This window comes from Prionailurus bengalensis, chromosome B1 (genome assembly GCF_016509475.1).
Source record: "Prionailurus bengalensis isolate Pbe53 chromosome B1, Fcat_Pben_1.1_paternal_pri, whole genome shotgun sequence".
Lineage (NCBI taxonomy): Eukaryota > Metazoa > Chordata > Mammalia > Carnivora > Felidae > Prionailurus > Prionailurus bengalensis.
In genome coordinates this window covers 41,221,337-41,249,270 of record NC_057344.1, presented here as the reverse complement: position 1 = coordinate 41,249,270, position 27,934 = coordinate 41,221,337, and the positions used below count along the sequence as shown (strand labels likewise).

Sequence of the window (27,934 nt, the reverse complement as noted above, 5' to 3'; positions counted from 1 at the left end):
ATGACTTGAGAAGCTGGCACTGAATCTAGGCTTACTCTAAAACAGCTCCCCTCCCCGCCAAAGCATATCGATGTTTCTCCTCTTGATTTGTGTGACTGATGGTGTTTCTGTTTCCACCCCCAGCTTTGGCAGCATGTAAGCAACTTCTTGCCAAGAACCCAGGTCACCGCTGAGAAGGGGGCCTCAGGGAGAAGAATATCCAGAGGAAACCAATGCCAGACGCGTCTGGAGTTGCACTCCGCGCAAGCAGCATGAGACATTCTGTGCCAGCATCTGTGTCCTGCTGGCCAAGACTGTAGCTCTCCAGGTTGGAGGGTCCTGGACGCAGCACGCACCAGGAGTCTCTCCAGAGGAAGAATGGGGCCAGATATGAACTTTCTACAATGAACACAATTTTCAGCTTATGAAGGAGTTTTAAGTAAAACAATTATTTAATTTCCACATATTCAAGTTCAATAATAGCCTTCTGTGTGAGGTGCCAGCAGTCACCCCCCTCCACAGAAGTTATCAGGATTATTCTGGCACCAAGTTGAACTCTTCTTGGTACTTCTGGCAATGACAGATCTTCGGGACAGATTTATTTGCTAAATGCTCTTGAGCAGGAAAGAAAAAGTAAAACTTCTAGAAGGAAAGGAGCATAAGGGGAGCAGAGCAGAGATCCCTCCCATGCTACTCACTTTCACAGAAACTGCTCCCGGACTCAGATGCTTGTGCTGAAGATCGCTCCTGCCTCATTCACCTCCAGAGTCCATCTGTTCTGGAGAGAGCTGGCATTTTTGGGCTGTCCCCTACGGCCTTTTTTTACGGTCCTCCTGCCCCCAGGCAGTCGAATGATGTGAACTTGGAACAGGGTTTGCTATCCTATGGGGACTTGCTTTCTCTCCCAGGCTGGTGCTGTCTGATAGGACCATCCGAAGACAGTGGTTTGTTCTTGGGGAGGAGGGCACTGGCCCTGCCTGGATCCTCCACCATGTTCCTGTTGCTCCCCTTTGACAGCCTGATTGTCAACCTTCTGGGCATCTCCCTGACCGTCCTCTTCACCCTCCTCCTCGTTTTCATCATAGTCCCTGCCATTTTTGGAGTCTCCTTTGGTATCCGAAAGCTCTACATGAAAACCTTGTTAAAAATCTTTGCGGTAAGTTGTGCCGTTTACAAATAGTTGCTTCACAGAGGAGGGAAGAAATGCTGTTAGCAAAGAGTTGTTCTTGTCTGGCAGATTATTATCTCTCTGTTGCATACAGAGAAAGTTGAGAGACTGGGAAGTGGCATTTTGAGTTAAAAAAAAAAAAATGTGTACTTGTGAAAGCCTTCAGCAAACTTTCTTTTCCAGCTAAAGTACTTGAATGTTTGATTCCTCTGAGCAAAGGAACCTTCCGTATCTCCACACCTTGCCTATTTATTTAAAAAAGAGGAGTTTAGGATTAAAAATCACTGCCAGACTCTGCCTCTTCTTATGTAACAGATATTGAAACACAGAGCTCCTGTTAAGGTATTTCCTCACTGATACGTGTGGGAGAGACCTTTCTCTAGTTCAAACATTTATCTTTCATTTATCTTCCGTAGGTTCTTGCATTTCGGACAGAAAGAATTAACATGGCAGGTCATTTGATGAATTGGTTTATTTTCCTAAAGATAGAAGAGAAGGACAGTAAATTTCTTAACATATGTCAGAACCTAGCCAATTATACCCTGAACAAAAGTGGCCACAATGTAAAGGAAATGGGTGAGAAGTAGTATTTCCTAAAGTTGATCTGTGCCACAGGACTTTTAATATCTATCCAAAGAGTTGATAACTTGTTAGCAATATCTGTTTTCAGTCGTCACCAAATCTTCAGGTATTCTTTTTCATATCTGAGACCATATATAATTTGAGAAATGCAAAATTTGAGAAATTATTTGTTCATCTGGTATCTTACGGTTCATAAAAAATTCAGTCATTTTCCTTTGGTTACTTATTCTTCAGTGGACAGGGCATCTACATTTTATCAGTGGAAAATAGAGACTCTGAAAGATTAAGCAAGCTGTATGAAATGTTACTTTATAGTGGGAAATATTTTTATGTATATTATTGAATATTGGGATTTAGTATTTAATATTCCTGTAAGAATTATGATTTTACATTAAAAAATTTTGAGGTGAGATTGACATAAAATTAACCACTTTAAACTGACCTAGGATCTGTACATATTCCCTTTTCCATTTGAATATGTCCCCCAAAATTAATATATTAAAAGTTCATAGCCAATTAAAATCATTCTAATTGTGACTATATTTTTAAATGTATGCTTTTGTGACTTTAATGTAGATAATAATTACACAGTGGAAAATTCATTAGATATATATTGTTGGGCCAATCCATGGGATAGATAATCTTGGCCATCAGAAACTTTCTTTGCTGACCACATCTTGAAAATCACTAGTTTGAGGCACAGTGATTTAGAAGTGCTTCTGGAAATAATGTGTGTATATTTAGGTATATCCAGTTTTGACCTCAAGATTGAGGATTTCAGGAACTAGATTTGCACTTCTTATTTCCTAGCAGTAGTACCAGGGGCTGAGAGGGCTCTGGGTGCTCTTGGCACTGTCCTGTGGAGCTATGTGGGTAATTACAAATTGGCTGTGAGCTAGAGTCAGGTGGGCTAGAAAGGCCTGCTAAATTCCAGCAAGGTTATAGGTGGCTCTGCAAGAGTATCTGGTCTTGTCTCACTATTACTGTTCGGAGTTGACCTTAATGGACAGTAAGAACTGAATGCTGTATTTATCAGCATTAGTATTAGACACAAGTTGGATTTGGCCAAACTGGTTATAGATCTTGGAAAGTATACATGTGTGTATCCATGTATACATCTAAAAATACATCTGTGCTTGTGGTTTTTTTTTTTAATTTTTTTTTAACGTTTATTTATTTTTGAGAAGAGAGAGACAGAGCATGAGTGGGGGAGGAGAGAGAAAGAGGGAGACACAGAATCTAAAACAGGCTCTGAGCTGTCAGCACAGAGCCCCACACAGGGCTCGAACTCATGGACCACGAGATCATGACCTGAACCACTTAACCGACTGAGCCACCCAGGCGCCCCTGTTTTTTTTTTTTTTAATAGACTTTTTATTTTACCTTTTTTAGCTCCTTCATCCTTTCTTACATTGGGCTGATAATCTAGAATTTTGGAACTGGAAGGAAGCTCAGAGATCATCTTAATTCTGTGATTCAGTCTCCCAACTATACATTTGAGTTACCTAGGGAAGCATTTTAAAAGTACTACTTATTTGGGAGTACTAGAATCTTCCCAGACATTCTGATTCAGTTGGTCTGGATGGGTATTTTTAAACTCCCCGAGTGATTCTGATGTCTGCCATCAAAAGGTAGAATTCTGATTGACTTCCTTATGAATAGGGGCATGCTTTATGACTCGTTTCTAACAAATAGAAGGTAGTGGATGTTAATTCTACTTTGTAACATGTGAGATTAGGTTAAAAATGGCAATATACCTTCTGTCTGACTCTTGGGATGTTTGTCCCTGGAAGTTAGCTGCCATGTTGTGAGGAAGCCCAGGCCAGGCCGTGTATTAGGTATTCCAGCTCTCAGTCCCAAGGAGGCCCTGACAACCATCATCAACTACCACACACAGGAGTGAGCAAGTCAGCAGAGGATCCCAGCCCTCAGCCTTTGAGCCACCCAGCCGATGTCAAACCTGGTACAATTTGCAGATTCATGAGCAAAATAATTGGTGGTGGTGTTTTAAGCCTCTGAGTTATGGGGTGGTTTGTTATGTAGCAGTAGATAACCAGACAAATAATATAATATTAAAGAATTTTAAACATTTGTTGATGTTTACCCAGTTTATAGTACCTTTAACGTTTTGTACGTGTGTTACCTTTTAGTCTTTGGCAACTGCGTTCATATGTTGTGGTTAATACTATATATATGTATTATATGTATAATATACGTAATATACGTACAATATGTGTAATATATATTGTATATTACATATGTTATACATATAATACATATTTATATATATATGTATATAACTTTGTATCCATGTTTTGGGATTTTATCAGCCACTTTTACTGGGTAATCTTCATAAGGATTATTAAAACTGCATATCTCATGGTCCATACTGTAGCGATACCTGTGCTTTTGGCAGAACGAAGTAAGCCCTGGCTTAACAGGTAGTTTCCCACAATTAGTACATCCTTGTCTGTAAAAGAATGTTGGTATACCTGCCAAGGGGAGAATATGGGTGGGCCAGTGCCTTCTCTGTTCCCTGTCCTGGAAGACTTAACTCAGTGTAGGTCTTGTCAGTGCTGAGTTGCAGAAGGTCTTCGTGCGCAGAGGGCAGCAGTGTTCTTTAAAAGTGGTTTTGTTTTAATGTTGGTGCTTCACATATACCCTAAACACAGTGATGATGGTATTATTTGGGGTAGAAGTCCTGGGAGTGGACTTCCCACTGAGTTGAAGATGATTTGGGAAAGGAGAAAGTAGAAAGGATAGAAATAGATGGAAAGAAATGACTGGAGTTATTTTCCCTCGTAGGCTAGAGATTTATCAGGTCAGGTCAGAGACTGTTGTAATCTAACATTGAAGTCCAAAGCCGAAGTGGCTGACAGAGAGTGCTAGAAAGCAAGTGGTGGTTGTGAGGAAACCCAAGAGGCTGTGCAGTGGGATTGTAGTGGGATGGGCATGAGCTTTCCAGTCCAGTGGCCCTTAGCTTGAAATTCAGAGCTCTTCTCACGAGCTCTGCAACTTGACTTCAGTCATCAGGCTTTCCCACGTGCTTCCTCATCTACAGAGCAGAAGGAGTAACAGGTCCTTATGTGCCTATAGTGAACGAGGTCGTGTCAGTCAGGTCTGCCCTCCCAACCCCAGTGAGAAGGGTGATTGTAACATAACCCTGAGTGGCTGGAAGGATGAGCTGAATGAGGTGAGAAGGTGACTGTGGTGGGGAAGATGATGGGAAGTAGTTTTAGGTTTCATCCCTCATCTTTTCATGCGGAGACCTTGATGAAGAGAAATCCTGGGAGTTGATTAATTAAATACAGCCCTTATTGACTGCCTACTACGTGCGGGGCCCTCTCCTCTGTCAGACTCTGCTGGAGTGAGAACATGGGTAGGTTCTGGCTCCCGCCCCTCAAGGTGTTCATAGTCTACGAAAGACAAGTATATGCATACAGAACCAATTTACAATTAGATGCCAATTAAAATACACAGGCAGAGATGAACTCCACAGGAATTAACTAATATTTTGTATAAGGGTTGGCATTTGAACTGGATCTTAAAAAGGCAAAAGCATTCTAGAAGTGCAGACAGTACATAGTTTAGTGGAGTAAAAACATTGGATGCACAGAGGGAGTGAGGTGGATTATAAAACCAAATGTTTCTTTCTTTTTTTTTTTTCAGTGTTTATTAGAGAGAGAGAGAGAGAGAGAGAGAGAGAGAGGGAGAGAGAGCGTGAGCGGGGAAGGGCAGAGAGGGAAACCCAGAATTGGAAGTAGGCTCCAGGCTCTGAGCTGTCAGCACAGAGCCCGATGCAGGGCTCAAGCCCACGAACTGTGACATCATGATCTGAGCCGAAGTTGGATGCTTAACCGACTGAGCCAGCCAGGCACCCCAAAACTAAGTGTTTCTTTATCTATTGGAGAACGATTGAAGGTTTTTGAGCAAGGAAGTGACATGATCAGACTGGCAGCATGTGTTTGGGTGGCATGAAGGGAGGAAAGAGCAATTGAATCGCCTTTGCATTAATACAGGCAAGAGAATAGGCTAGGGACAAAGGTGATGAATGACATCACACAAGAGGCAGCTGTGGAAGGGTTCCATTTCAGGGGAGGATTGCTATGACTTGGTGACAGATGGGAAGCTTGAAAGCTTGCATGACCAGAGAGATAGTGATCCTGGGGCCACAGGGAGGGGAGCACTTTTGGGGTTGGGAGGAGGTATGCTGTTTTGAGTTCACCACATGCTGTTAAGAGCCAGCTGGACTTGAATGTGGAGATGACCAGCAGATGATTAGGAATAGAGGTTGGCACTTCTGTGAAGTAAAGATTTGCAGATTTGCTAGTAGCTACTTGGAGGTTACAGCTGAAGCAGGGAAAGAAAAGAGACATTAAAAGAGGTAGTGTTTGCAGGAGAATAAAGGTGCTGGATGATGGGAGCCTGGTTTTTCTAAGGGCCTCATTCTTTGGATATATATGTGGAAAAATGCAGTGGGGGCTGACTGCTGAGATTAGTGTTGCTAAGACTATTAGACGTTACTTGTGATTAATTCCTAAATTGTAGCATTCGGTAGAAGGAGCAACTAGCAAAAATGCACCAGGGAACCGTCTGCCTTTTTAGGGACTGGGCCTGCACCTCCTCACCTGCCAAGGTCTGCCTTGGGTTTAATGTTACCTGAGCGTGTGGCATTGTTAATGCCCTCACATGGTCTCTTCTCTGGGAGAAGCTGAGAAGGGAATGATTTGGTAATCTGATACTGAGTAGCACGGTAGATGGCATCTCACATCAGGGGAAGGAGAGGAGGTTCATAGGAATGAACTCTGAACCTAGGATTCTCCGTTTTATTCTGGGTCTCTGAACACTGTACTTCTTTAATAAGGTGACAGCTCATAGAAGCCAGATGTGTGGTTGTCAGACATTGCTCCTGTGCGTCACCCCTTACATTCAGTCTTCTGCACCAGGCTGACGCAGTCCAGTTCACGGATTGGCCCACTCCGTGACAGGCTTTTCGCTGCCGACAACCAGGTTCCTCTAGCCCTGCCCTCCTTCCTCCTACTCTTGTGACGGCACAGTTCCCTTCTAAACCCAGAAGCATTTTGTAATGTACCTGAAGTGTGACAAAGCAAAGCTACAGGTACAAAGCAGGAGGGCAAGGCGATATTTAGGACAGCTCTGTGATAGAGCTGGGAGACATAGAGTCTCATTTGACCTGTACCTTTCCCATTAAAACACCACAGAAATCTTGAATTTTGCATAGTGAAGCAGTCCTCACAGACTTCAATTCTAGTGCTCAAGAGGCTTGATGTCATATATTACCTGCCTGTTGCAACCTTGTCTAAATACCAAAGTTGTCCTATAGAACCAAGTTTTTCTGATTCTGTGTTTGCTGTGCTCATGCAGTCTTGACCAAAATGGAAAAGCCTAAATTCTGGTTGAGCAACCTGTGTCTGTATATGTCAGGCTTGTTCTAAGCTCTCTTGCCCCTATTCGCCTCCTCCCTAGATGGACTTCACAGGTGGAATCCACCTTCCTCCATTTTAGGAGCTTCGTTTACATTTTCTTCTAGAAAAGATCATCCATGCGTAGAGCCAGAAAACATCAGTGCTATTTAAATACCTGATGTATAGAAAATGGGTAATGTGGGTTTTCTTGCCTTAGACCCCTCTTTGAGTGGGTGACTCTAAGCTGTCTAAGAAGTTTCCACATGAGGTCAGATCACCGAAGAAACTCGTGTCCTGCCTTTGGCTCTGCTAGACCGTGCGGCACAGCCTTCCTACTACGCGTGGCTCTGCCAGCAGAGTCCGCACCAGGCGCTGTAGGCCGTGTGGGTTTTGCTGTGTCACAGAACGATAGCTTGCGTAACTGAGGAAACTGAAGTTTGAAAAGACACCTTTTAAAATATCTGTTCTATTTCTTTGGTCATGGGCATAGCTTTCTGTGTAGCACTAACATTCCAGGCAGGGAGAGTGAGCTTGTTGCCACTTCTCGTTATGAGGGTGGCAGGAGAGACCCTGGCTCGCTGACTTTGGCTAGATGGATGTTAAAGAAGGGAGGCTCTAGGAAGAGGCTTCTTTTCTAGATCGTTTCTGGACTCCACTATTATTTCAGTAGCAATGAGGACAGTTAGGGTGGTCTGCAGTTTCCCAACCTCTGTCATATACCTGATCTCATCTGATCCCAGTGACCCCATGAAGCAGGAGGTTGACATCCTATCAGTCCTATTTTGTAGATGGAAAAGAGTGTTGGAGTGAGGTGATTAAAGGACTTAGCAGAGGTGTCAAACTAGATTTTCTTTAAACCTCCAAGCAGTGTTGTTTTTGTTGTTGTTTTTAATGTATATTTATTTATTTTGAGAGAGAGAGGGAGGAGCAGAGAGAGAGGAGAGAGAGAGAATCCCAAGCAGGCTCACACTGTTAACAGGGGGCCTGACATGGGGCTCGAACTCACATCATGACTCGCGCCAAAATCAAGAGTCGGTCACTTAACTGACTGAGCCACCCAAGCGCCCCTCCAAATAGTGTTTTTGTGTGATTTTGTTTAATACTAAACCACTCTCAGGCCCTTCTATGTCAGGTCTTGGGGTCCTTCTATTAAAAGGCTACTTAGAGGTGGATGGACAGTCTAGACATACAGATTTTTTTAATATTCAAAAACGAAAACTGTGGCTTTTGGAATAATTTGGGAGGTAGGTAGCATCAGGTGGTAGGCAGTCGCTTAAAGGATGCTTGATTTTGCTGTTTGTGAATAGCTGCTGTTTGGCAGTGACAAGGAAATGCAAGAGGTCTGTGTACCAGCAGTTGGTGAATTCTTTCAGTATCCTGGAGACAAAGATTCAGAGAGAACCTAGGCCTGAGAAACAGACCCAGGTGTCCTCAGGCCTTTGCTATAGATAACTTTTGTCTCCTTGTTATCAAGGAGGGGCCTGCTCTAGAAGGAGAAGGCTTTGACTTTCCTTATAGAGCGGGTGCTTCCTCAGCCACAGTCCCATCTCAGGTGACCAGGATGGGGACTTTCCGGGATGGAAATGGCGGCATTCACTGTGTGAAGAAGGGTCTCATTCCTTGTGTTGCCATTTCCCCCCACAGTGGGCCACCTTGAGAATGGAGAGAGGCGCCAAGGAAAAGAACCACCAACTTTACAAGCCCTATACGAATGGTAAGCCTGGCTCTCACTCCTTATCCCAAACCGTCTATGTTCCTGAGTGCTTGTAATTCCACACATACTCTTCACTGTATCAGAGGGAGGATGTGGACTCTGAATGTTTTTAACGTGCTCCCTCCCAACATGCTGCTTGACAGGGGTGTTCTCTTTTGCAGGAATCATTGCAAAAGATCCCACTTCGCTGGAAGAAGAGATCAAAGAAATCCGCCGAAGTGGTAGTAGTAAGGCTCTGGATAATACTCCAGAGTTTGAGCTCTCTGACATCTTCTACTTTTGCCGGAAAGGAATGGAGACCATTATGGATGATGAGGTGACAAAGAGATTCTCAGCAGAGGAATTGGAGTCCTGGAACCTGCTGAGCAGAACCAACTATAACTTCCAGTACATCAGCCTTCGGCTCACAGTCTTATGGGGATTAGGAGTGCTGATTCGATATTGCTTCCTTCTGCCACTCAGGTGAGGGCAGGCCTCATGGGGACAAAAGGCCTGAGCCGCTGCCTCTAAGCCCGAGGCGTGACTGACCTACCTGGGTCGCCCTGCTTTGCTTTCCCATTTTAGAAAGGATCATGGTCTGATTCTGTCACTGGCCGGTCTGTCCGACCCTTGGAAGGGTACACTGGTGATTATCCTTTAGAGGCCCTTGGATTCTCTGCATATCAGACAGAAATAGTTGGGTTTCTTAAAATCAAACTGCTCGCCTACGTGGCCTAAACACAGGGCCAGGGAACGTGGTGTACTCTGATTACTGCTCCCTGGGCACGGCCAATTCTTTCCTATAAGCGTGCCTCTCTAATACAGAGGCAACATTGATCTCTCCGTTTTTCTGTACCGTGTACTATTCTGAGTACGCCTTGCTGGCTCCTGGTACCTTCGGGCTCTACTTCCTGTTCCTCTACAGAGAAGCTGTGCTTCTGCCAGGGTGCAGAGCCAAAGGGAAGGGTAAGACAGCAGGACAGCAGGTGCCTGAGGGCACAGCAGCCAACAGTAGGCTTTTCCATCGTAGTTCTGGCAGCCTGATGCCTGAGGAGGTCGTGTCAGCTGAGAGCCAAATCCACAGTTCACTGGCAGCTTGGAATTCAGATGCTCTCTGGTGATGATAGACCTGCTCACTTTTCTAGATGGAGCTCTTATCTAGATGGGTCCTGGGTGATCAGGTCTTGGGGGTGGTTTTGTGATGCCCACTTTCATTTTCACATTCTTGATTCTGTCCTTAGTGCAAAGATTTGTGTGCTGTGTTCTCATGGGTCTTCTTCTTTACAGGATAGCTCTTGCTTTCACTGGGATTAGCCTTCTGGTGGTAGGCACAACCGTGGTGGGATACCTGCCAAACGGGAGGTGAGTCCATGTCCACAAATGGTGGCTCCAGCCAGGCCACTCCTTTGGGGACAGCCACATCCACAGCATCTTCGATAGATAAGATAAGCCAGTGATAACAGTGGCATCAGCATGAAGGTTGTGGGGTTTTTTTGTTTTTTTTCACCAGTCTTGATCTGTGACTGTGTTCTTTTGCCCTCTGACACACTCTGGGAAGAGTGTTGAAGGGAGGAGCCTCACAGCCGTGGAGTTCAGTGCCAGCAGATTTTACAGCACATTGTTTACTTTTGAGCATTCTGCTGTGTTGATAAATTGGTAAGAGGATAAGAAATATAGGTAGGGCTTTTTCGTGTTGTTTTGTTTTGTTTTTTTTTTTTTTGAAGAGAAATTTGTTTCATCTGAAAGTTCGAGAGCTGGCTCTCTTCTTCCCTGGGCTGGTGAGGTCAGACCCTCTGTCCTTTGCCCTGCCTCTAGGTGTTGGCTGGGAAGGAAGAGAATTGAGGAGACTCACCTGTGGTGGACATTTGAGAGCTATAAATTCTAAACCCATTAACTTAGGTGAATTTAAGCAATTCTCCTCATTTCTTTGTGTCCTCATATGCAGGCATAAAGACACTATTACATTGTAGTTTTATCATATCCACCAATACTTATAAAAATACTTAGCAGTCATAAAGGACTGTAGGCAGTGATAATTACATTTTTAGAGTCAGTAACTTTCCTGCCTTCCCGTGCGTAAAATAAAAACAAAAATCTTTGTCCTGTTGTATCAGGTTTAAGGAGTTCCTGAGTAAACATGTTCACTTAATGTGTTACCGGATCTGCGTGCGAGCCCTGACAGCCATCATTACCTACCATGACAGGTGAGGTCACTTGGTATGATGTGGAGGGAAATGGCACTGGCAAAACACAACCTACCTGCAGCCGGCCCACGGGGGGCTCTTCTGAGCTCTCAGAGCTGATGGAGCTGGTGAGGAGGGGGCAGCAGGCTCCACATGAATGGTTTCCCATGAATTTTTGTTGCTTTGCATATGTTTTAAACCCAGGGAAAACAGGCCTCGAAACGGTGGCATCTGCGTGGCCAATCACACCTCTCCCATTGATGTCATCATTTTGGCCAGTGATGGCTACTATGCCATGGTAAGACCTTCTTCTGTTGCTTTCTTGGGCAAGTAAGAACTTTAGAATGCTCAGGACTAGGACGCTTCTGGTCCCTTCATAGAGCTCTTACCTAAGGGTGTAAACATGGAGCCATGTTTTTACATGTGGGCCCCAACATAGATTGTAGCCTTTGTTTCTATTGCTTTGAGAACTCCTCGGTACTTTGATAGGAAGTATTCTGAGCAGAGTAACTGAGTGCGGTTGGAGATTAGACTTTGGATGTTTAGGTAGACCACGGAAAGGGGTGAAGGACAGGGAAGGATTTGAAAGGACTGGGTTCAAGGGCATTGGACAATCTAACCAGGGAAGGCATTTTTACACGAGGTATTGCTCAGCTCCATTCTTTTTAGGGCTTTCAGCTGTGTTTTCAATTACATATTTTTGCTTTAGCTGATTAAAAGGCAAATGCAAGATTCAGGGAGTCTAACAATGGTGTCTTTATAGTGAGAAACGTGTTGATCAATAAAATGTTAGAGGGTGAGAGGTTGCGGTTCTTTCCTTTTGGGATCTGGGGCTTTCTCCACAGAGTGGGGGATTTGTGTGAGGATGGTTTCACTCCCAGTTATTCCTTTGTGTGAGGTTAGGTGGGTCAAGTGCACGGGGGACTCATGGGTGTGATTCAGAGAGCCATGGTGAAGGCCTGCCCGCACGTCTGGTTCGAGCGTTCTGAAGTGAAAGATCGCCACCTGGTGGCTAAAAGGTAAATCAATGAAATGCCATTGCTCCGTGAGACCAGTTAGAATGTATGCATTTTAGGGGTAGTTATCCCTCCACAGTGGAATTACAGTGTCTTCTACACTGAGCCTAGACTGCTTTCATAGTAAAACATTTTTTCCCTAAAATACGGAATATAAAAAGTATAGAAAGCCTAGTATCATTTGTCAAGTTAGTAACGTCTATTAATTAACGTTTTTTATTCCTTGTGATAAACGTATGAACTTTAAAAAAAATTTTTTTTAATGTTTATTCATTTTTTGAGAGACAGAGACAGAACATGAGAAAGGGAAGGGCAGAGAAAGAGGGAAACACAGAATCCAAAGCAGGCTCTGTGCTGACAGCTCAGAGCCCAATGCGGGGTTCCAACCCACCAACTATAAGATCATGACCTGAGCGGAAGTCAGACACTTAACCGACTGAGCCACCCAGGTGCCCCTAAACATATGAACTTTTAACGCTATCTGAAATCTCAAGGTGAATTCATTATCACAAATAAAAACCAACTTAAGGCAATGGAACCAAGTGCTTCTCTGTTTTCAAGTTTGAAAGAAAGGTAGATGTGGTGTAAGCAATGGTGAGAGCTTTGCAGGGAATGGAGAGCAGCAAGACTCAGGTGAGGCGGTATTCCACAGGGCAAATGGACCTGCCATTGGACTCCCTTTACCGCATCTCTCAGAGATGGTGTAAAGCCAGGTGGACTGTAGGTCCAACCCAGCATGGCTGTTAGGAAGTCCAGAAGTCTAGTAACAGGTGTTTATTGAGGGTGCTGTCCTCAAGGCCCTGTGGCAGGCACATTCTTTTAGTAGCCCCAAGTTTGAGCAGTGTCCTCTACATAGATGTTAAGACTGCATTCGATAGTTGTAGGAGTTAAATAGTAGTCATCTGATTTTCTGTGTCTTCATAAGTTTTGTCTTTATACAATTTAGACTGTGGGTCTGTAAAAGATAGTCGTATTTGTTAACTCATATACGACATCCCCTGTGACATCTGCATAGGTTGTTTTATAAGTGCATTTGGTGATGATGGACATAAGGCTGTCTGAACCTTTGTTCTATTTGTCTCTTCTAAAGACTGACTGAGCATGTGCAGGATAAAAGCAAGCTACCCATCCTCATCTTCCCAGAGGGTAAGAAGGGGTCGATCACTGCAAAGAGTTTCTGGTTGGGGAGGGTGGGAAGGCCATGCAGGATGTTGACTCTGCTGTCACCCCAGACCAAGTCCCCCAACCCTTGCAGGGGTTCTCTGTTTTCACCGAATAATGTTCAGTTCCCCTCAAAATTTGTTGTGGGACTGAACACTCAGGAAAGTTCAGAATTTGGACTGAGGGCCATAGTGTGACCTTTCCCAATGCAGGAATCCCCTCTATAGTATTGTCAGTGGGATCTCAGCTTCATGTAGATTCTTACTGAGACCTCCCAAGTCCACTGAGTGGCTCTGGCCTTTTATCTAATCTGGGTGTGTTAATTGGGAAAATGATCTTGTACTAGAGTAAGAAACAGTACAGTGTCTTGCTTATCCCTTTTAGGTGTTCATCCATAAGCTATGGAGATGACAGATTTATCCTGTTTGAAAAGCCATTAGAAGAGGTTTTATTATTGTATTTAGTCCTTAAACTCCTAGTCTCTGAGGTAAAGGACCAAAAGAAATAGCATTTTACTCTCTTCTGCATTTTAGGAACCTGCATCAATAATACATCAGTGATGATGTTCAAAAAAGGAAGTTTTGAGATTGGAGCCACAGTTTACCCTGTTGCTATCAAGGTACAAGCAAGACCTCTGAGGGGACATGTGGTTGTTACCGCAGATGCCATGAATGGGACACAGCAAGAGAAAGGGGAGGAAGAAGCTGGTGTCACTGGTTCGTGGGTTGATCCTCCAGTGGAGCAGCTTGGGCTTGGCTAGTGTGGGTAGAGTGTGCTGAAGGAGGAGACCGTGGGATTGTTCACAGTCTCCAGCCCATTAGAAGGGGCAGGGGAGGGGCTGAATGAGGAACAGCCAATTGGAGCCCACACCTCGCTGCCACCACCAGATTCAGGAGGTGGGGGACCCTTCACAAGCTTTGCTTGTCACCACCCTTCCCCCCCACTTATCACATCTTTCTTCCTAAACCTACCCAGAATGCAAGGTACTCCACTCGAAGAGGAGGCTTGCCGCAGGGAGTTGAGGGTGTGGCCCGGCTGGATTTGTACAGTTGGTGGAGAGGCCAGCACGGATGGCTACAGATGTGTTCTTAACACTGAAGGAAGAGACAGCTCCACAGCTTGGGCTGTGGTGTCATTTTCTGTACCAGGAACAGCTTATGAAAATGAAATGCACCCGAAGAGCTCGTCTAGGCTGCTCCCCCACCTTGCGGGTGCTTGTACCTCTAACTGCTCAGACTTACCTGGGAGGATAGAATTCAGTCAGTTTCTCGTTTTTCTCCTTCCTGCCCCCCCATCACGTCCATCTGATTTTATAAATACTTACATTGTACTATTTCTAAAAGAATACTGTGGTTTCTAAACACCACAGGCTGTTGTCAGTATGTTTAAAGTATTGACGTTGAAATCTCAGATCAGGGTGAAACAATGAGTAAATCTGTGTCAGTTATACTTAGAATTTAGTCTCTATACTTTTGCAAGGGTCTGCTTGTTGTGTGCAGAGCATTCTTTTGAAAGAATCACTGTCACTTTGCCAGCACAGCTCGCGCAGTTGAGGAAGAGGGGTTTCTCCTGGGTAAGCGAACACTCACCAGCCCTCCCCTTGACTAGGGAGGCAGAGCTCCAGTGCAGGAATGGCACATGAACAGTGGCTGTAGGGTAACTAACTAACTGATCCATGGGTCAGGGCTGCGTAAGCCACCTGTTGAGGGTGCTGTCTCTGGGAACTCAAGAAAGAAAACAGTCCATTAGCTGTGTCTGCTATGGGGAAGAACCTGGGGAGCGGTGTTTGTGTCATGTGCATGCCGTCCTGCATTTGAATGTACTAGGGATCCTGGGCTGCTCTGTACATGCTCGTAAGAAACAAATTCCTAGAGGAGGCCCTTCCTCACTGTCCCTGCTCACTCCGGAACGTCGGTTCTTTACAGCTGCGTCAACATCACCTGGGAGGACTGGGAAAATGCAGATTGCTGGGTGTTTCTGAACTTGCATTTCTAACCCATTCTGGGTGCTGCTGATGCACTGGTTTGGGAACCCTGCTGTGGAGCAGTGGTTCTTAACAAGTTTGGGTACCTGGACCCTTTGGGCAGTTATGGCTCTTCTCCAAAGAAAAAGGCATGTAAATTTAAAAAAAAAAATTTTTTTTTAACGTTTATTTTTTGAGAGAGCACAAATGGGGCAGGGGCAGAGAGAGGGGGACAGAGGATCCAAAGCGGGCTCTGTGCAGACAGCAGTGAGCCCAGTGTAGGGCTCGAACCCACAAACTGCAAGATCATGACCCAAGCTGAAGTCGGACACTTAACCGACTGGGCCACTCAGGTGCCCCAAAAGGCATGTAAATTTTACATATAATTTCATTCCCTCCCCAAATTTATTAACAAACACTTATGATTAAAAACTTCTGCTTGGGGTGCCTGAGTCCTTTGAGCATCCGACTTGATTTTGGCTTAGGTCATGAACTCAGGTTTGTGGGATGGATCCCCCGTGTTGGGCTCCCCACTGAGCGTAGAGCCTGTTTAAGATTCTCTCTTCCTCTGCCCCTCTCCAACTCAAGCTTTCTTCCTCTCTCAAATAAAACAAAAAACAGAAAAAAAAAAAAACCTTTTGCTCTAAAACTTTGCTAGTTGTTATAAAGCCTTCATTGGTAATCAAATTTGGACAATCTTAGCAATTTCAAGGCTCTTACTACATTTGCACCAAAATTAAACCATTATTTGACTTTGAGAAATTTATTACTATTTTGAGTTTTTGCTTTGTTTTTCTCTCAACAGTGTCTGCCCAGCATGGAACAGAAAATCAACTCTAAACAAAGTGCTGGCACACATAACATCAACTATTTTATCCATATAGTGCTTATAAAATGTAACACCACTTTCTTCAAAACATAAACATTAGCTTCTCTTTTTTTCTTTTTTTAAAAACTTATTTATATTCAAGTTAGTTAATATACAGTGTAGTATTGGTTTCAGGAGTAGAACCCAGTGACTCATAACTTCCATGTAACACCCAGTGCTCATCCCAACAAGTGCCCTCCTTAATGCCCATCAGCTCTTTAGCCCATCCCCCACCACCACCCCGCCAGCAACCCTCAGTTTGTTCTCTGTATTTAAGAGTCTCTTATTTTTCCTCCCTCTCTGTTTTTATCTTATTTTTCCTTCCCTTCCCTGTGTTCATCTGGTGTGTTTCTTAAATTCCAAACATGAATGAAACCATATGCTATTTGTCTTTTCTCTGACTTATTTTGCTTAGAATAATACCCTCTAATTCCATCCACAATGTTGCAGATTAGCAAGATTTCATTCTTTTTGATTGCGAGGAGTACCCCATTATATGTATACACCACATCTTCTTCATCCATTTATCTGTCGAAGGACATTTGGGCTCTTTCCTTAATTTGGCTGTTGGTGATAGTGCTGCAGAGAGATTCTAACAGGGGTTTGTAACTCTTTCTGTTTATAAATTGCAAGCCATAAGTAATAGATCAGGGATGGCCATACAAAGGGATGCCTGTTTCAAATGTAGGAAAAAATTATGCTTGAACAGTTTCGTTTCTCTGTGCAGTTTTTCAACATTAGCTTCTATTTAAAACTCGTTCTTCTCCTTTATTTCCCTTTGCTATTATACTATAAACTCACAAAGCTTTCTATAAATTTGAATTTCTTAGTTGAGTCTGTAATTTAATCTAAATGTCTTCCTTCCTATAGTCAGGTCCACAACTAGGCATAATTATCCAGTTTCTGTTCTGAGAATCATAAAGTGGCTTGGAGAGCCTTAAAAAAGATTGTGTAGTTCAAATCCTGCCCCAGCCTGTCAAGTGCCTTAGTCTCCACAGCGTCCCTGCTGGTGTTCCTTCTCGAGCTTCTGCAGAGAAGGGGTATTTCTGACACAGTGGCAACTAGGTCCTGTGGGAGAACTCTTGAGATTCTGCCTCTTTCTAATTTTCCCCATTCTGGTCCCCGTCTTTGCACTATAATTACAGTCTGGTGTCATGTCTGTGAGAGCCCTTCAGACACGTGCTGGCAGTTGCAGGACACTTGGTTCAGTCATTGTCTTCAAAGACTGTGTTCCTTTTGCTGCTGCTTTGATAGCTTGCACAGCTCTCCCAACCCTGCTTACCTGCTGCTTAAATTCTTCTTCTGTTGGTGAGACTGCGGGTCATGGTGTCAGCCACTTTTCCCACGAGATACCACTGGAGTATAGCCTTAGCCTCCACTAGAGTCATTGGCAAAAGAAAGTCTCTGTTGAGCCTGCCGCTTGGCAGGGAGGGCAGCACGCGTGTGGTGGCCTCGTGAGCCGTCGCACCCCTGTTCCCTCTAGAATGCTGGCGATGTGATGATCAGATCAGAGCCTCCCGCTTAAACAGATCATTAGCTTTTTAGAGGTATAATTACAGAAGCATAGCGTAAGCTTTGTAATTGTCTTCTCCTTGGTCCGGAGCACCAGAAATGATCTTAAAAACTTGGCAATGATGTGAGAAGGTATCTCTGTTTGAGTGAGGCACATGTAGAAGCATTGAGGAGTGAAGGACACCATTGTTGGAGATAGGGTTTGTGAGCGGGTGCGGGATGGTGGGATGTCGGTAATGGTTGAATCTGGGGAGTGGAGATATGGGAGTGTCTAATCCTCTTCTCTGGTTTTGGATCTGCTTAAACATGTTAATAACTACATACACCCATGAATGAGTAAAACCTGAAATGGATCAAAGAGAAGGAGGACGTTTGTTGGGGGAAGGCGGTTCAGGGAGTCCTCCCTAATGATCCACAGCAAAATCTGAGTCAATCAGGGGGTTCGTGTTGCTAAAGGTCATAGTGCCCAGGTGTAGAATCATTTCAGAAGTGTTCATGGAGGGGTCTGAGTGTGGCTTTCTGGTACTGATACTGCCCCAGGTGATGTATTCACAAAAGTTGCTGTTGACAACCCACCTCGTTTGAACTACTGACTTCTTACCATCCAATTTTCCACTCTTTTTCAGTATGACCCTCAGTTTGGTGATGCCTTCTGGAACAGCAGCAAATATGGGATGGTAACGTACCTGCTGAGAATGATGACCAGCTGGGCCATTGTCTGCAGTGTTTGGTACCTGCCTCCCATGACCAGAGAGGTGGGTCCCCACACCATGCAGAAGTCTTCACTTCTATCTGTGTGACATCAGCCTGTGTTGAGTGGTCTCGTTTATTCTTTCTCACAGACTGATGAAGATGCCGTCCAGTTTGCAAATAGGGTGAAATCGGCCATTGCCAGGCAGGGAGGGCTCGTGGACCTGCTTTGGTGAGTCAGAGCCGGGTTTTATCAGCTGAGTGTAGCAGGATGGGAATTTCTGAAGCAGAAGCTGAATTGCTGACTCCATTTACAAAGAATCCGCCTTCTCCCTGTTGTAGAGAATTCAGCATGTCAGCCTTGGAGAGTGAACAGTTTGACTCCTTTCTCCTGGTGTCAACTCAGAAGTAGTCCATGCCGCCCTAACTTTGGGGAACACAGAGCCCAGCATGACTAGACTGAAGCAGTCGATTCTGTGTACCTTCTGGGTTTGTGTTAGTCTACCAGAACACCAGGCAGTCCTGGTCCTTCAGAAGGGCCGGCCTGATGCTGGTCTGGAAACTTCATAGAAGCACTAGGCTCTCTGATCTTGTACATTTGGCAAAACTGGACTATCCTTGGAAAGACAGAAGTTTCCTTTATTGTATTTGGCTTGTTACCTATTAGAGCAGCAGTTGGCAAACTTTCTCTGTAGAGTCAGTAAATTTTTTACTTTGTGGATCATGTGGTCTCCGTTGTAACAGCTTAAGTGTGCCATCGTAGTGTGGCGGCAACCAGAGACTGTGTGAACAAAGGAGCATGCCTGTGTTCCAGTAAGACTTTATCAGGACAGTTACCAGGCTGCATTCGGCCCACAGGCCATAGTTGTGGACCCTTATGCCAGAATATGCGATAGTTAGCCTCCAAATTACAGGACTATGATCGGGAGGAATGCTGGTTCAGGGAAATCATTCCATGCCCTAGGACCCTTTGTTTTAAGCACAAGGGTGAGTTCTATAGGGCATTTGACTAAAGTGGGCATTACGGGGAAAGAATGTAGAAATTCAAATTTGATACTGACATGTGGATTCTTAGGTGATGGCATGGCTCTCAGGTATGGCCTTTTAAAAATTGCTTCCCTTATCGAACACTCCTCATCAGCCAGACGCTGTGCTGAGGCTGCTCTAGGTGCCGAGCTCACTCTGTCCTCACAGCAGGTGCCTGCAGTATGAGCATTGTTACTCCCATCTTACAAACAGGACACCCGCACTCAGAGAGGTCAGGTAACCGTTTTCAGAGTCACAGAGCAAGCAGTGGAGCCAGACTTTGAACTCCGGTCTGACAGGCTGCTGGAGCTGGAGTGTTTTTCACTGCCCGCATGCCCTGTCCACAAGGCCTAAGAACGACCAGCGTGACTGCCTTTGCCATGGCTTGTCATGGGCAGCAGATGGTAAGGGCATCAGCGTAAGGTCCATCCAGACTTTCTCTGCCACGGCCACCTCCATAACTCAAAGGGGAAAAAAGCTGTAGTGGAAAGCCTGAAGGTGGACTTGGGCTTCCGTTAGTTGTTGAAGGTGAGAGATGCTCCTTCTAGGGTGTAGGCGAGCAGTTGGGGTGACGAATGGGAGTGGGACTTTGAAGAAGCAAATCCAAGTATAGGGAATTGATTGGGAGGTATTAGAGAGCGGTGCCAGGGTCGTCAGCCCAGGACCCTGAGAGTGACTTGGTTTCCTTTGCAGCACTGTCCCTCACGCACAGAAGAAGTCAGGAGTGGCAGCTCCCTTTGTTTGTTGTTGGCATGAATTTGCAGAATCCCTGGGTCTGAATTTACAGATTTTATCCCACAGATCAGATGTGCGGATTCATTATAGTCTCAGTATTTCTTAAAGCTTGGCTCACGTTCCATGATCCCAGAATACCTCCTGTATCCTTTGTAAGGTGAGGGCAAATTGGCAGAAAGAATTGTAAACTCCTTGGTAGGTTGAAGTGATTACAAAGTGCCTTGAACATGAATGGGGAGTTCTGACCCCAGGGCAAGAGTGAGAGCTATAATAGAAACGGTGGAGTTGGGGCGTGCAGCCTCACTACTGACGGCACCTCGGGATGGAGAGAGCCATGGGGTACTTTTGTTTCTGACAGGTTCTTCTTGGGTTTGGAGCAGCATGTTGCTGCTGGCTGTGACTGGGTGGGCGGGAGGCCTCCTTTGCTCTTACACCAGCCTTTCTCCCATCAGGGATGGTGGTCTGAAGAGGGAGAAGGTGAAGGACACGTTCAAAGAGGAGCAGCAGAAGCTGTACAGCAAGATGATCGTTGGGAACCATGAGGACAGGAGCCGGTCCTGAGCCCGCGCCTCGCGCTGGCTAGAGCCACCACTCGCGGGCCTGACCCGCGAGCCAGCTGGAGCTGCCACCGCCCCCTGCCACCCCCACTGCTGCGTCCTTGCCACCTGCAGGGCTCCTCAGGCCGCCCTGGAGCCCAGGACTCCAGCTTCTTCAGGACCGCCCCGGGAACCCCTGGGCTTGCCATCGGAAGCGGACGCCGCTGGGGGCCGCTGCCCGGGATGGGACACCCTTCTTGTCTTCTTGAGTCCATTGGAGGAATGCCATTAAAGTCCCCTCTCCACCTGCACACATGTGGGACTGAGTGGTCGGGAAGAATCGGCCGTGGGCCCGTGTTCGGTCTGTTGTGGGTGCCACGTGCCAGGGGCTCTGCTGGGGAAGGGGTCCACCCGTGCGCAAGGAGACAGCACCGAGGCGGTGCGGCCTGCTTTGGCCTGAACATCACCCCTACCCTGGAGCTCTGCAGACTGGATGGAAAGAAAACTGTTGTCTGCAGGGGCTCTCAGCAAAGCGGGGTTTCATTCCTGTGCTGCTGCCACGGGCAGTCACCAGAGGGGACGTTGAGAAGCAAGGTGATCGGTGACTAGCATGTGGTGGGAACCAAGAGTCATTTTGTGTTCCAGCTCCAGTGCTGACCCTGAACTCCCATGTGACTTGCTCTCTGTTAACTTGTGCCTCAGTTTCCCCATCTGTAACCTGGCTCAGGAGGGGAAGGGTGGTGATACCTACCTCACAGGGTTGTTGTGGGGATTGAAGTGCTACTTTGAAGGACAAGTTGCTCAGTGTTACAAGTGTAGGTCCATGAAACGTGGCAGGACAAGGTCTGAGCTCAGAGCTGCTGCAGAGGGCTTTGGGTTTGTTTCTGTGAGTCAATAAAATTGTCTCTGATGGTCAATGATCCGAGGGGTTTTTCCCTTCCCTCTGTCTCCCCTGGCTGCAGCCCTAAGTAACATGTCTCTTAACAGCAGTTACAGGTCTCTGACTTGGCCATAACCCCAAGACTGTAGGGAATCCACCTGACTTCTGGACTGAGGAATAGTATTATTCAGAAGGAGCTACTGCTCCTATTGGATATTTGCATATCTGTCTGGTTAACTTGGAATTTCCAGCACAGATGAGCTGTGGATTTCTGCGCGGATAGGTGCAGTGGGATTAGAGGCGTATGAAGAGGCGCTGTTTGTTGGGGTTGGGGACAAAGCAGATGAGGCAGGCAGTCTGGATGGAAGGACGGTGGAAAGCAACAAGGACCTATGGGGGCAAGGAAGGAACGGAGGTTCTGGAAGGGTTAGTGAGGGGGCCAGGTGGGTTCTGGCTGCGTGTGGGCTCCCACACAGCCAGAGGAGAGCCGCAGGCCTCGTGCCGTCCCTGCATCCACCCACGGTCACTGTGAGGGCAGGTCTGAAGCCTAGCAACCCTCACCAGTTCTGGCTTCTAGGGTCTACCAATTTCATATACCTAACGAGAGAGAGAGTTGCCTCATCCCCAGCATTCACCCATCCATCCATCCATCCATCCCCACTCCCTCCCCTGGCCCCCCCAGCATGGTCATGACACCTTTCAGGATTTGCACCAGCTGTGGTAAGCGGTGCCTCTCCGAGGCCACCCTCTGGCCTGTGACGGGATGATGTGGAAGGGCAGCCCTGCTCTTGAGCCACTGACGTGATAGCACTTTGTCTTTTCTGCCCTTAGTCTGACTCTGGCCCTACCTACTTCCTGTTCCTTTATCTCCCTTCCTAGCCTCCCCTTTCCTCTTACCTTTCACCTCGCTAGCCAGTGAAAGATTATTTTTCTCTCAAATAAAAACACTGTTTTGACTGTAGGGAACAGCCTCTTATGAACTGTTTTACCAAGAGTAAACAGTGGTTTTCAGCCTTTAGAGGAGGCGATATTTATAGTGTTTCGTGTTTAACAACCATCTGGGATGATCTTTAAAATTGGTCTTGAAGATCAAGTTCCCTTTTTAAAAGTTATTTTTTTAAAAGCTGTCTGCTGTTCAGTACGTTTACATCATGGTTTTCATCGGTGTGCTGAAAACAATGAGAGAAAATAAGAAACTACTAAAACAGGCCTATCTGTTGCTGATGGCACGGCGGAGTGTTACAAAAGCTGGGGTTAGAGTCACTGCTGTGTAAAAGAAATACTAGCAGGAACTAAGCTAGGATTAGTCTACTGTTTTACTAGGAGCAGAGATGTGCATTACACCTCAAAAAAAGCACTCTCTGAAACTTTATTTAGTGCTTGTCACAAGCATGGAGAGTCCTCAGGCTACACCATCCTCTTGAACTGGGGACCTGCAGGCCCTGCATTATCCATAAGGCAGGAAGGAGTTCCATCTGGGATGGCTGGCCGGGTCTTGAGTTGCAAAACCTCACACCACCTAGGAAGAACATGTAAGGCAATGTCAAGTCCAGAATACTCTTGCCCTCAGGATCCTAGCAACAATGAGGATGACCCTGGCATAAAACTAACGGCATCAATTAGTGGGGTAAGCACAGGCCAGCTTCTAATCCCACTTCCTAACCTGCTACTCATTTGCCGTTGTCTTTTTCTTGCGTTCCTGATCCACAGTTAAGGGCTTGGGCTAGATGGCCTCCAAAGCTCTTCCCACCTCAAGTGTCTGTAACTTTTAAACCCATGGCTCAAACTTTAGCTCTAAGTTCTAAAGCCATCTAATTCAGAAATACGTCCGTTTGTATCCACTTGATTTCTCCAAAACATCAGGGCTGGTGAAACTTGACTCCATCAGAGGGGCCCCGGTGTCCGGGTGAAGTGAGGCCGGGCAGGTTTGAATGTGGAGATCAGCTGTTTTCACTCAAATATGAGATACCCCCGCCCCCTCGCCCGGCTAGTTAGAGAAGGAGTTTTCAAAACAGGCAAGTAAAATTCCCCTGTCAGAGGAAGCTCAGGAGAAGGCTGCCAGCCACGCCGGAGATAGCAAGTTCAGCTTGATGGGGCGGTTTGGGATGGCAACCTCGTGGACGATAGAACCAACTTTTCGGAACTTGGTTCTTCACTGTGTCAGCTCCCCACCCCTCGCTATTGCAGCGCTTCAGAGATTAAAAAAGGCTGGCTGTGAGGCGGCAGGGAGCGCTCCACAGAGCCCTGAATGCCCAGCCCAGCCCAGCGACCAGTCCTCGGGCACCATCCTGTGCCAGCCCTTCACAGCAGCATCTCACCCTGCTGTGCTGCAGAAGTGTTCTGGGTCTGCAGACCCTGCTGTTCCTCCCCGAAACTGACCACAGAAACTCAGTGGTCTGTGGGACAGGTGCTTCCCACATCCGTGACATGTGAGCGAGTCCACTGTGTCACAGGTCATGCCTGCCCGCCGTGCCTCTTTGGTGGCCAGACTCGATTTCTCCAGTCGCATTTGCCCCGTGTGGCCTGGGACCTGTGGGCTGGAAGGGCAGCTGCGTGCACACTGGCTCTTGGACAGGCTAAGAGACGACCATCCAGCCATCCATCTTCCACTGCACTAACACCTCCTCTCCCCCCAGTCAATATGTCTCTCTCCGATGGGAAAGTTAATAAATTTTGCTCTAGATTAAAAGTATTGATCATTTCATTTGTAAACGATAAATAAAAAGGGGGAACTTTTCATTGCACCAGGGGTAGCGTCTGGTGTATTTTGCCGGTGAAATTGCGCTAGCCGATGGAGGGGTGGGCTTCTCATATGCATTCTGGCCGGCCAGCTGCATTGATTTCCTATTAGTCTCCCCAGCACCACCCAGTAACACATCATTTCAGCACCTGCTATTAATGGTCTTTTGATAAATAATCACTTGTAAGTCAATAAATTTTTATTAAACAGTGTGGCTCTTTGATTTATTAAAATCCGACCGTGTTTGTCTGGGAGAAAAGGGATGCTGAATTGAAGTGGAGGTTTTCATACATCTTCCTGACGCCGAGCAGTCACCGCACACTCCAGAGAAAAACAATTGCATTTTAACAGAAACAAAACAGCCGAGTTTGGAACTTGGGCCCGGGGAAACTTTATCTTCGTCAGTCTGATCCTTACTCTACAGGGAGCAGCCGCAGGCCCGAGGGCGCCGCGTCAAGAACTTTGTGCTTGCTTCCGAGAGCAGTGAGGTACCTGGGCTGGGCCCTTCACTGGCATTGTGGGTAGCATGGAGCCTGGGCGGTGTCGCAGGCCAGCCCTGCACTCGGCCCTTCCGGCTGAGAGCCACACCCGGAGGGTGTGTGCCCCCTTGGCAAGCAGGCATCTGGGATCTGTGAGAAGAGTTGGATGGTGGGGACTGTTCGCTTCCATCCCCGGCCCAGTCTCCAGAGTCACAGCGTGTGGCAGGAAGTGCCGAGAGATAGTTTATATCTTGTGGAGATCTTGGCTGTATGGATGATTTTTAAAAGCGGGCCAATAGCCGAAGCAACTGGAAATCTCTTTGTGTGGACTTGTCATTGGCATAAAATTTGCTGTATAGCGTTTGACAAGTTTTCTTCGAGACTAAGACAGCTCCAAACGGATTGTTGTGTACAGAGAGGCCCCAAATGGATTGTTGTGTACAGAGAGGCCCAAACACTGAATACAGAAGCAGAGCTCCCAGCCCAAAAGGAAGTAGGGGAAAGGAGGAAAATCTGGCTAGTAAAACACTTTAAAACTCACAGTTGGAACTCCTTGACCCTGGCCTCTAACTGCTGTGACTCCTTTTCCATTCCTATTTAGTGTGACAGGTGTTAATAGGGAGGCTTACAAAGTGGGAATTGCTAGTAAGAAGTTCAGCTGAGGGCTTTGATGTTCTTAAACATTTTATGTTACTTAATGTTTAGATCACACTCTTAAACATGTTTAAAACTTAATGTTTTGAACGTGCTGCAAGGTTTCTCTTGTTGCTTCGAGTTCCTTTTCCATCCTGGTCTTGGTGGGGAAAGCTTCAAGGGAACCTTGAAGGCGAACAGGAAGCTAGAGAGCAGAAAACAAACGTGTGACCGTCCCAGCAAGCAGGTGAGAATAATGTGGGTTTTTAGGGGCGTGGCCCATCCCACCCCCAAGTGCTGGAGGCTGGTCTAGCTCCCCTCCCAAGGAGCTCACAGCCTGAGCCTAAGGCTTGAGCCCAACCTCCAGGGAGGTGTAGTGGTGTGCCAGAACACGAGTATCATTTAGTATATTCTGCATTTTGGGTGTGCAAAATTCAAGTCCACTTTCAAGGTAAAACAGGAGACTTGTGAAATGTTTCGCTTGGGGGCTTACCTCTCCACTTGTGAATTCCCCCTCACTTTCCTGTCCACGTTCTTTCTACTCTGCTGTTAGGACTTTGGTGGGGAAGTTGGAGAAGAACCATCTTAGGGTTTCTTGAGCTCCGTGAATTTATTTCTGGTGATTCGGAGTCAAATACAGTAAACTATGGGATAGGAGTGACTCAGCTTCCATTGAAGCTGCTGACGGGGGCAAAGAGAGTGAGGCTGGCACGGAGGAGTTACAAGGGACATTTGAGCCATCAGAGCAGGTATCTGCACACCTGTAGATATGGCCAGGGGAAGGTGGAGGTTGGAGGGAGTAAGGGTGGAGCCCTGAAGCTAATCCTAGAGAGCTTTGACTGTGCGTTTCCCTGTCTTGACCCCACAGCTCTCCAAATGCATTTTCGTTGCCTTTGAACCCCTCCACATAGCACAGACTCAGCTCTGACTGGCTGGAAGGGAGGTCAGGAGAAGGTTAGCTGGTGCCTTCTCACCTCATCCCATCCAGAGTTCTAGGCCAAGATGTTCCTCAGCTCCCCTCACTCCCTCCTGCCCTGTTTTCAGGGTCTGGACAGACTTGTTCCTCCCTAGCTGAGAAGTGGCTCTGAAGGAGCCACCAGGGGAGGTGCCAGCCTCCTGGGGGTCTCTGGTTCCTGCCGCCGAGGTGGGCTTGGGGAAGGGCTGCCTGCACTCAGATTGATCCGCCAGCTGTGATTTGTCATTTCTCCGAGGCAGGCGCTGTTTTCTCTTGCTTCAGGAGGCCCCTTCGACACCAGCTTTATTTTTCTTCCTGCGCTGACGTGACGGGAGACAGGTGTTAAACTACTTAATCACTTTAAAATTGTTTTAATTTTCTGTTTTTTATTGATCTCTCCAGCACCAATTAATCAGCTCACTGGACCAGGCAGTTAGTACATTAAAAATTGTCAGGGAGGCCGTGCATCTTGCAAAATGTCTAAAAAAATATTCGGCTAGCAAATTTCGTTTTTCTTTGGCATGCAACAGTCCTTGGCCCACAGAACTCCCACTTGCAAAGGACCCTTGCCTCTGGGGCTTGTGTCCCTGAGTATTCAGGGAACAGGAGGGATGCTGGCCAGAGGGGCTTCCTACAGGAGAAATGGAAGCAGGTGCCCTTTTCAACACTAATTTGTCACCTTTCCTTCCACTTCTGCTTTCTGCTTCCCACACAACATTGGGTCTCCTTTCCCCAAGAGCACTGGGGATTTTTGTGGAAGGGCGCACTTGCTCTGCAGCCATGTGTCTTGACCCCGACAAGGGCAGGAATTCACGGTCTGTGACTGTCCTTGCAGCCAGGCACCTGCCCACAGCCAGATTTCCTCTCCCTGGGATGTCGGCACCTTTGATTTGTCCTTCCGATGTTGCCAAAGCCACCTCCCTGAGGCAGGGGGCCTGCTAAACTTGATAAACTCTCCATTGGCAGGTGGCTCTGTGTGTCACGCTGCCTTGTCCCTGGCACCCTGGTGATGAACGTGAAGTCTTTCCATGGAATGTTCTAGACAACCCCACCCCCACAGTCACCTGGTCCTGTGCTGCAAACCCTTGGCATTTATCTTTTATCACCCCTCTTGAAAATCATTTATTAACTTCTCGGCTGTACTTTCTGAATTAAATAAAAACATGGACAGAATAACCAGGAGCTTCAATATCATTTCTTAGGGATATAAATTTGGTTTCCAGTTTTCCCGTTTTGGCTTGATTTTCTATCACTTTCCAAAAGTGAGTGCCTTATTTTTTTATGTGGCAAACCAAACATCAAACAGCCTGTCTGCATGCTCCAAATTGTCTGTGCCTTCCCAGTGGGTGCCACCCTCCAGAAGCATCTCTATGCTCTTCTTCCTTCCTTCCGAGTCGCCGAGACTAAAGGGCATCTCATTTTACCCTCCCCCACTTCCCCACGCTGCACCGCTCACACGAGCTGCCCCCCAGAGACCTCAGGCACAGCCCTTTAGAATCAGGGCCGGCAGCCCCCACCTGAGGAGGGAAGGGGCATGAGCCCCAAGTTGTGGGGACGGTGGGGGCAGGCACAGTCAGCCCCTGCATGCTGGCCCCCCCGCCTTATCTTCCCCCAGCACCCAGCCCCACCCACTCTGTATTAATTGGTATATGATTGGACTAGGGCATATAATCTAGTATTGATTTTCTCTCTGGACGCCACAGCTTTAT

The 27,934-nt window shown here is 46.6% G+C and overlaps 1 protein-coding gene across 4 annotated transcripts in view; it reads left to right on the top strand.

The window, feature by feature from the left end:
- GPAT4 (glycerol-3-phosphate acyltransferase 4) overlaps nucleotides 1–21,455 on the top strand; it is a 33,605-nt gene extending 12,150 nt beyond the window's left edge. For 3 of the 4 annotated variants that reach the window (XM_043563361.1, XM_043563370.1, XM_043563352.1), the window contains 12 exons: nucleotides 124–1,135; nucleotides 8,800–8,869; nucleotides 9,031–9,331; nucleotides 10,136–10,210; nucleotides 10,963–11,052; nucleotides 11,236–11,329; nucleotides 11,935–12,050; nucleotides 13,138–13,193; nucleotides 13,742–13,827; nucleotides 18,178–18,306; nucleotides 18,394–18,473; nucleotides 20,455–21,455. In XM_043563361.1, coding sequence (XP_043419296.1) covers nucleotides 971–1,135; nucleotides 8,800–8,869; nucleotides 9,031–9,331; nucleotides 10,136–10,210; nucleotides 10,963–11,052; nucleotides 11,236–11,329; nucleotides 11,935–12,050; nucleotides 13,138–13,193; nucleotides 13,742–13,827; nucleotides 18,178–18,306; nucleotides 18,394–18,473; nucleotides 20,455–20,563 — 1,371 coding nt within the window. In that variant the 5' untranslated portion in view covers nucleotides 124–970 and the 3' untranslated portion in view covers nucleotides 20,564–21,455. The remainder of the gene's footprint in view (nucleotides 1–123; nucleotides 1,136–8,799; nucleotides 8,870–9,030; nucleotides 9,332–10,135; nucleotides 10,211–10,962; nucleotides 11,053–11,235; nucleotides 11,330–11,934; nucleotides 12,051–13,137; nucleotides 13,194–13,741; nucleotides 13,828–18,177; nucleotides 18,307–18,393; nucleotides 18,474–20,454) is intronic. The other variant, XM_043563380.1, reaches the window with a different exon arrangement.
- The last annotated feature ends 6,479 nt before the right edge of the window (nucleotides 21,456–27,934 follow it).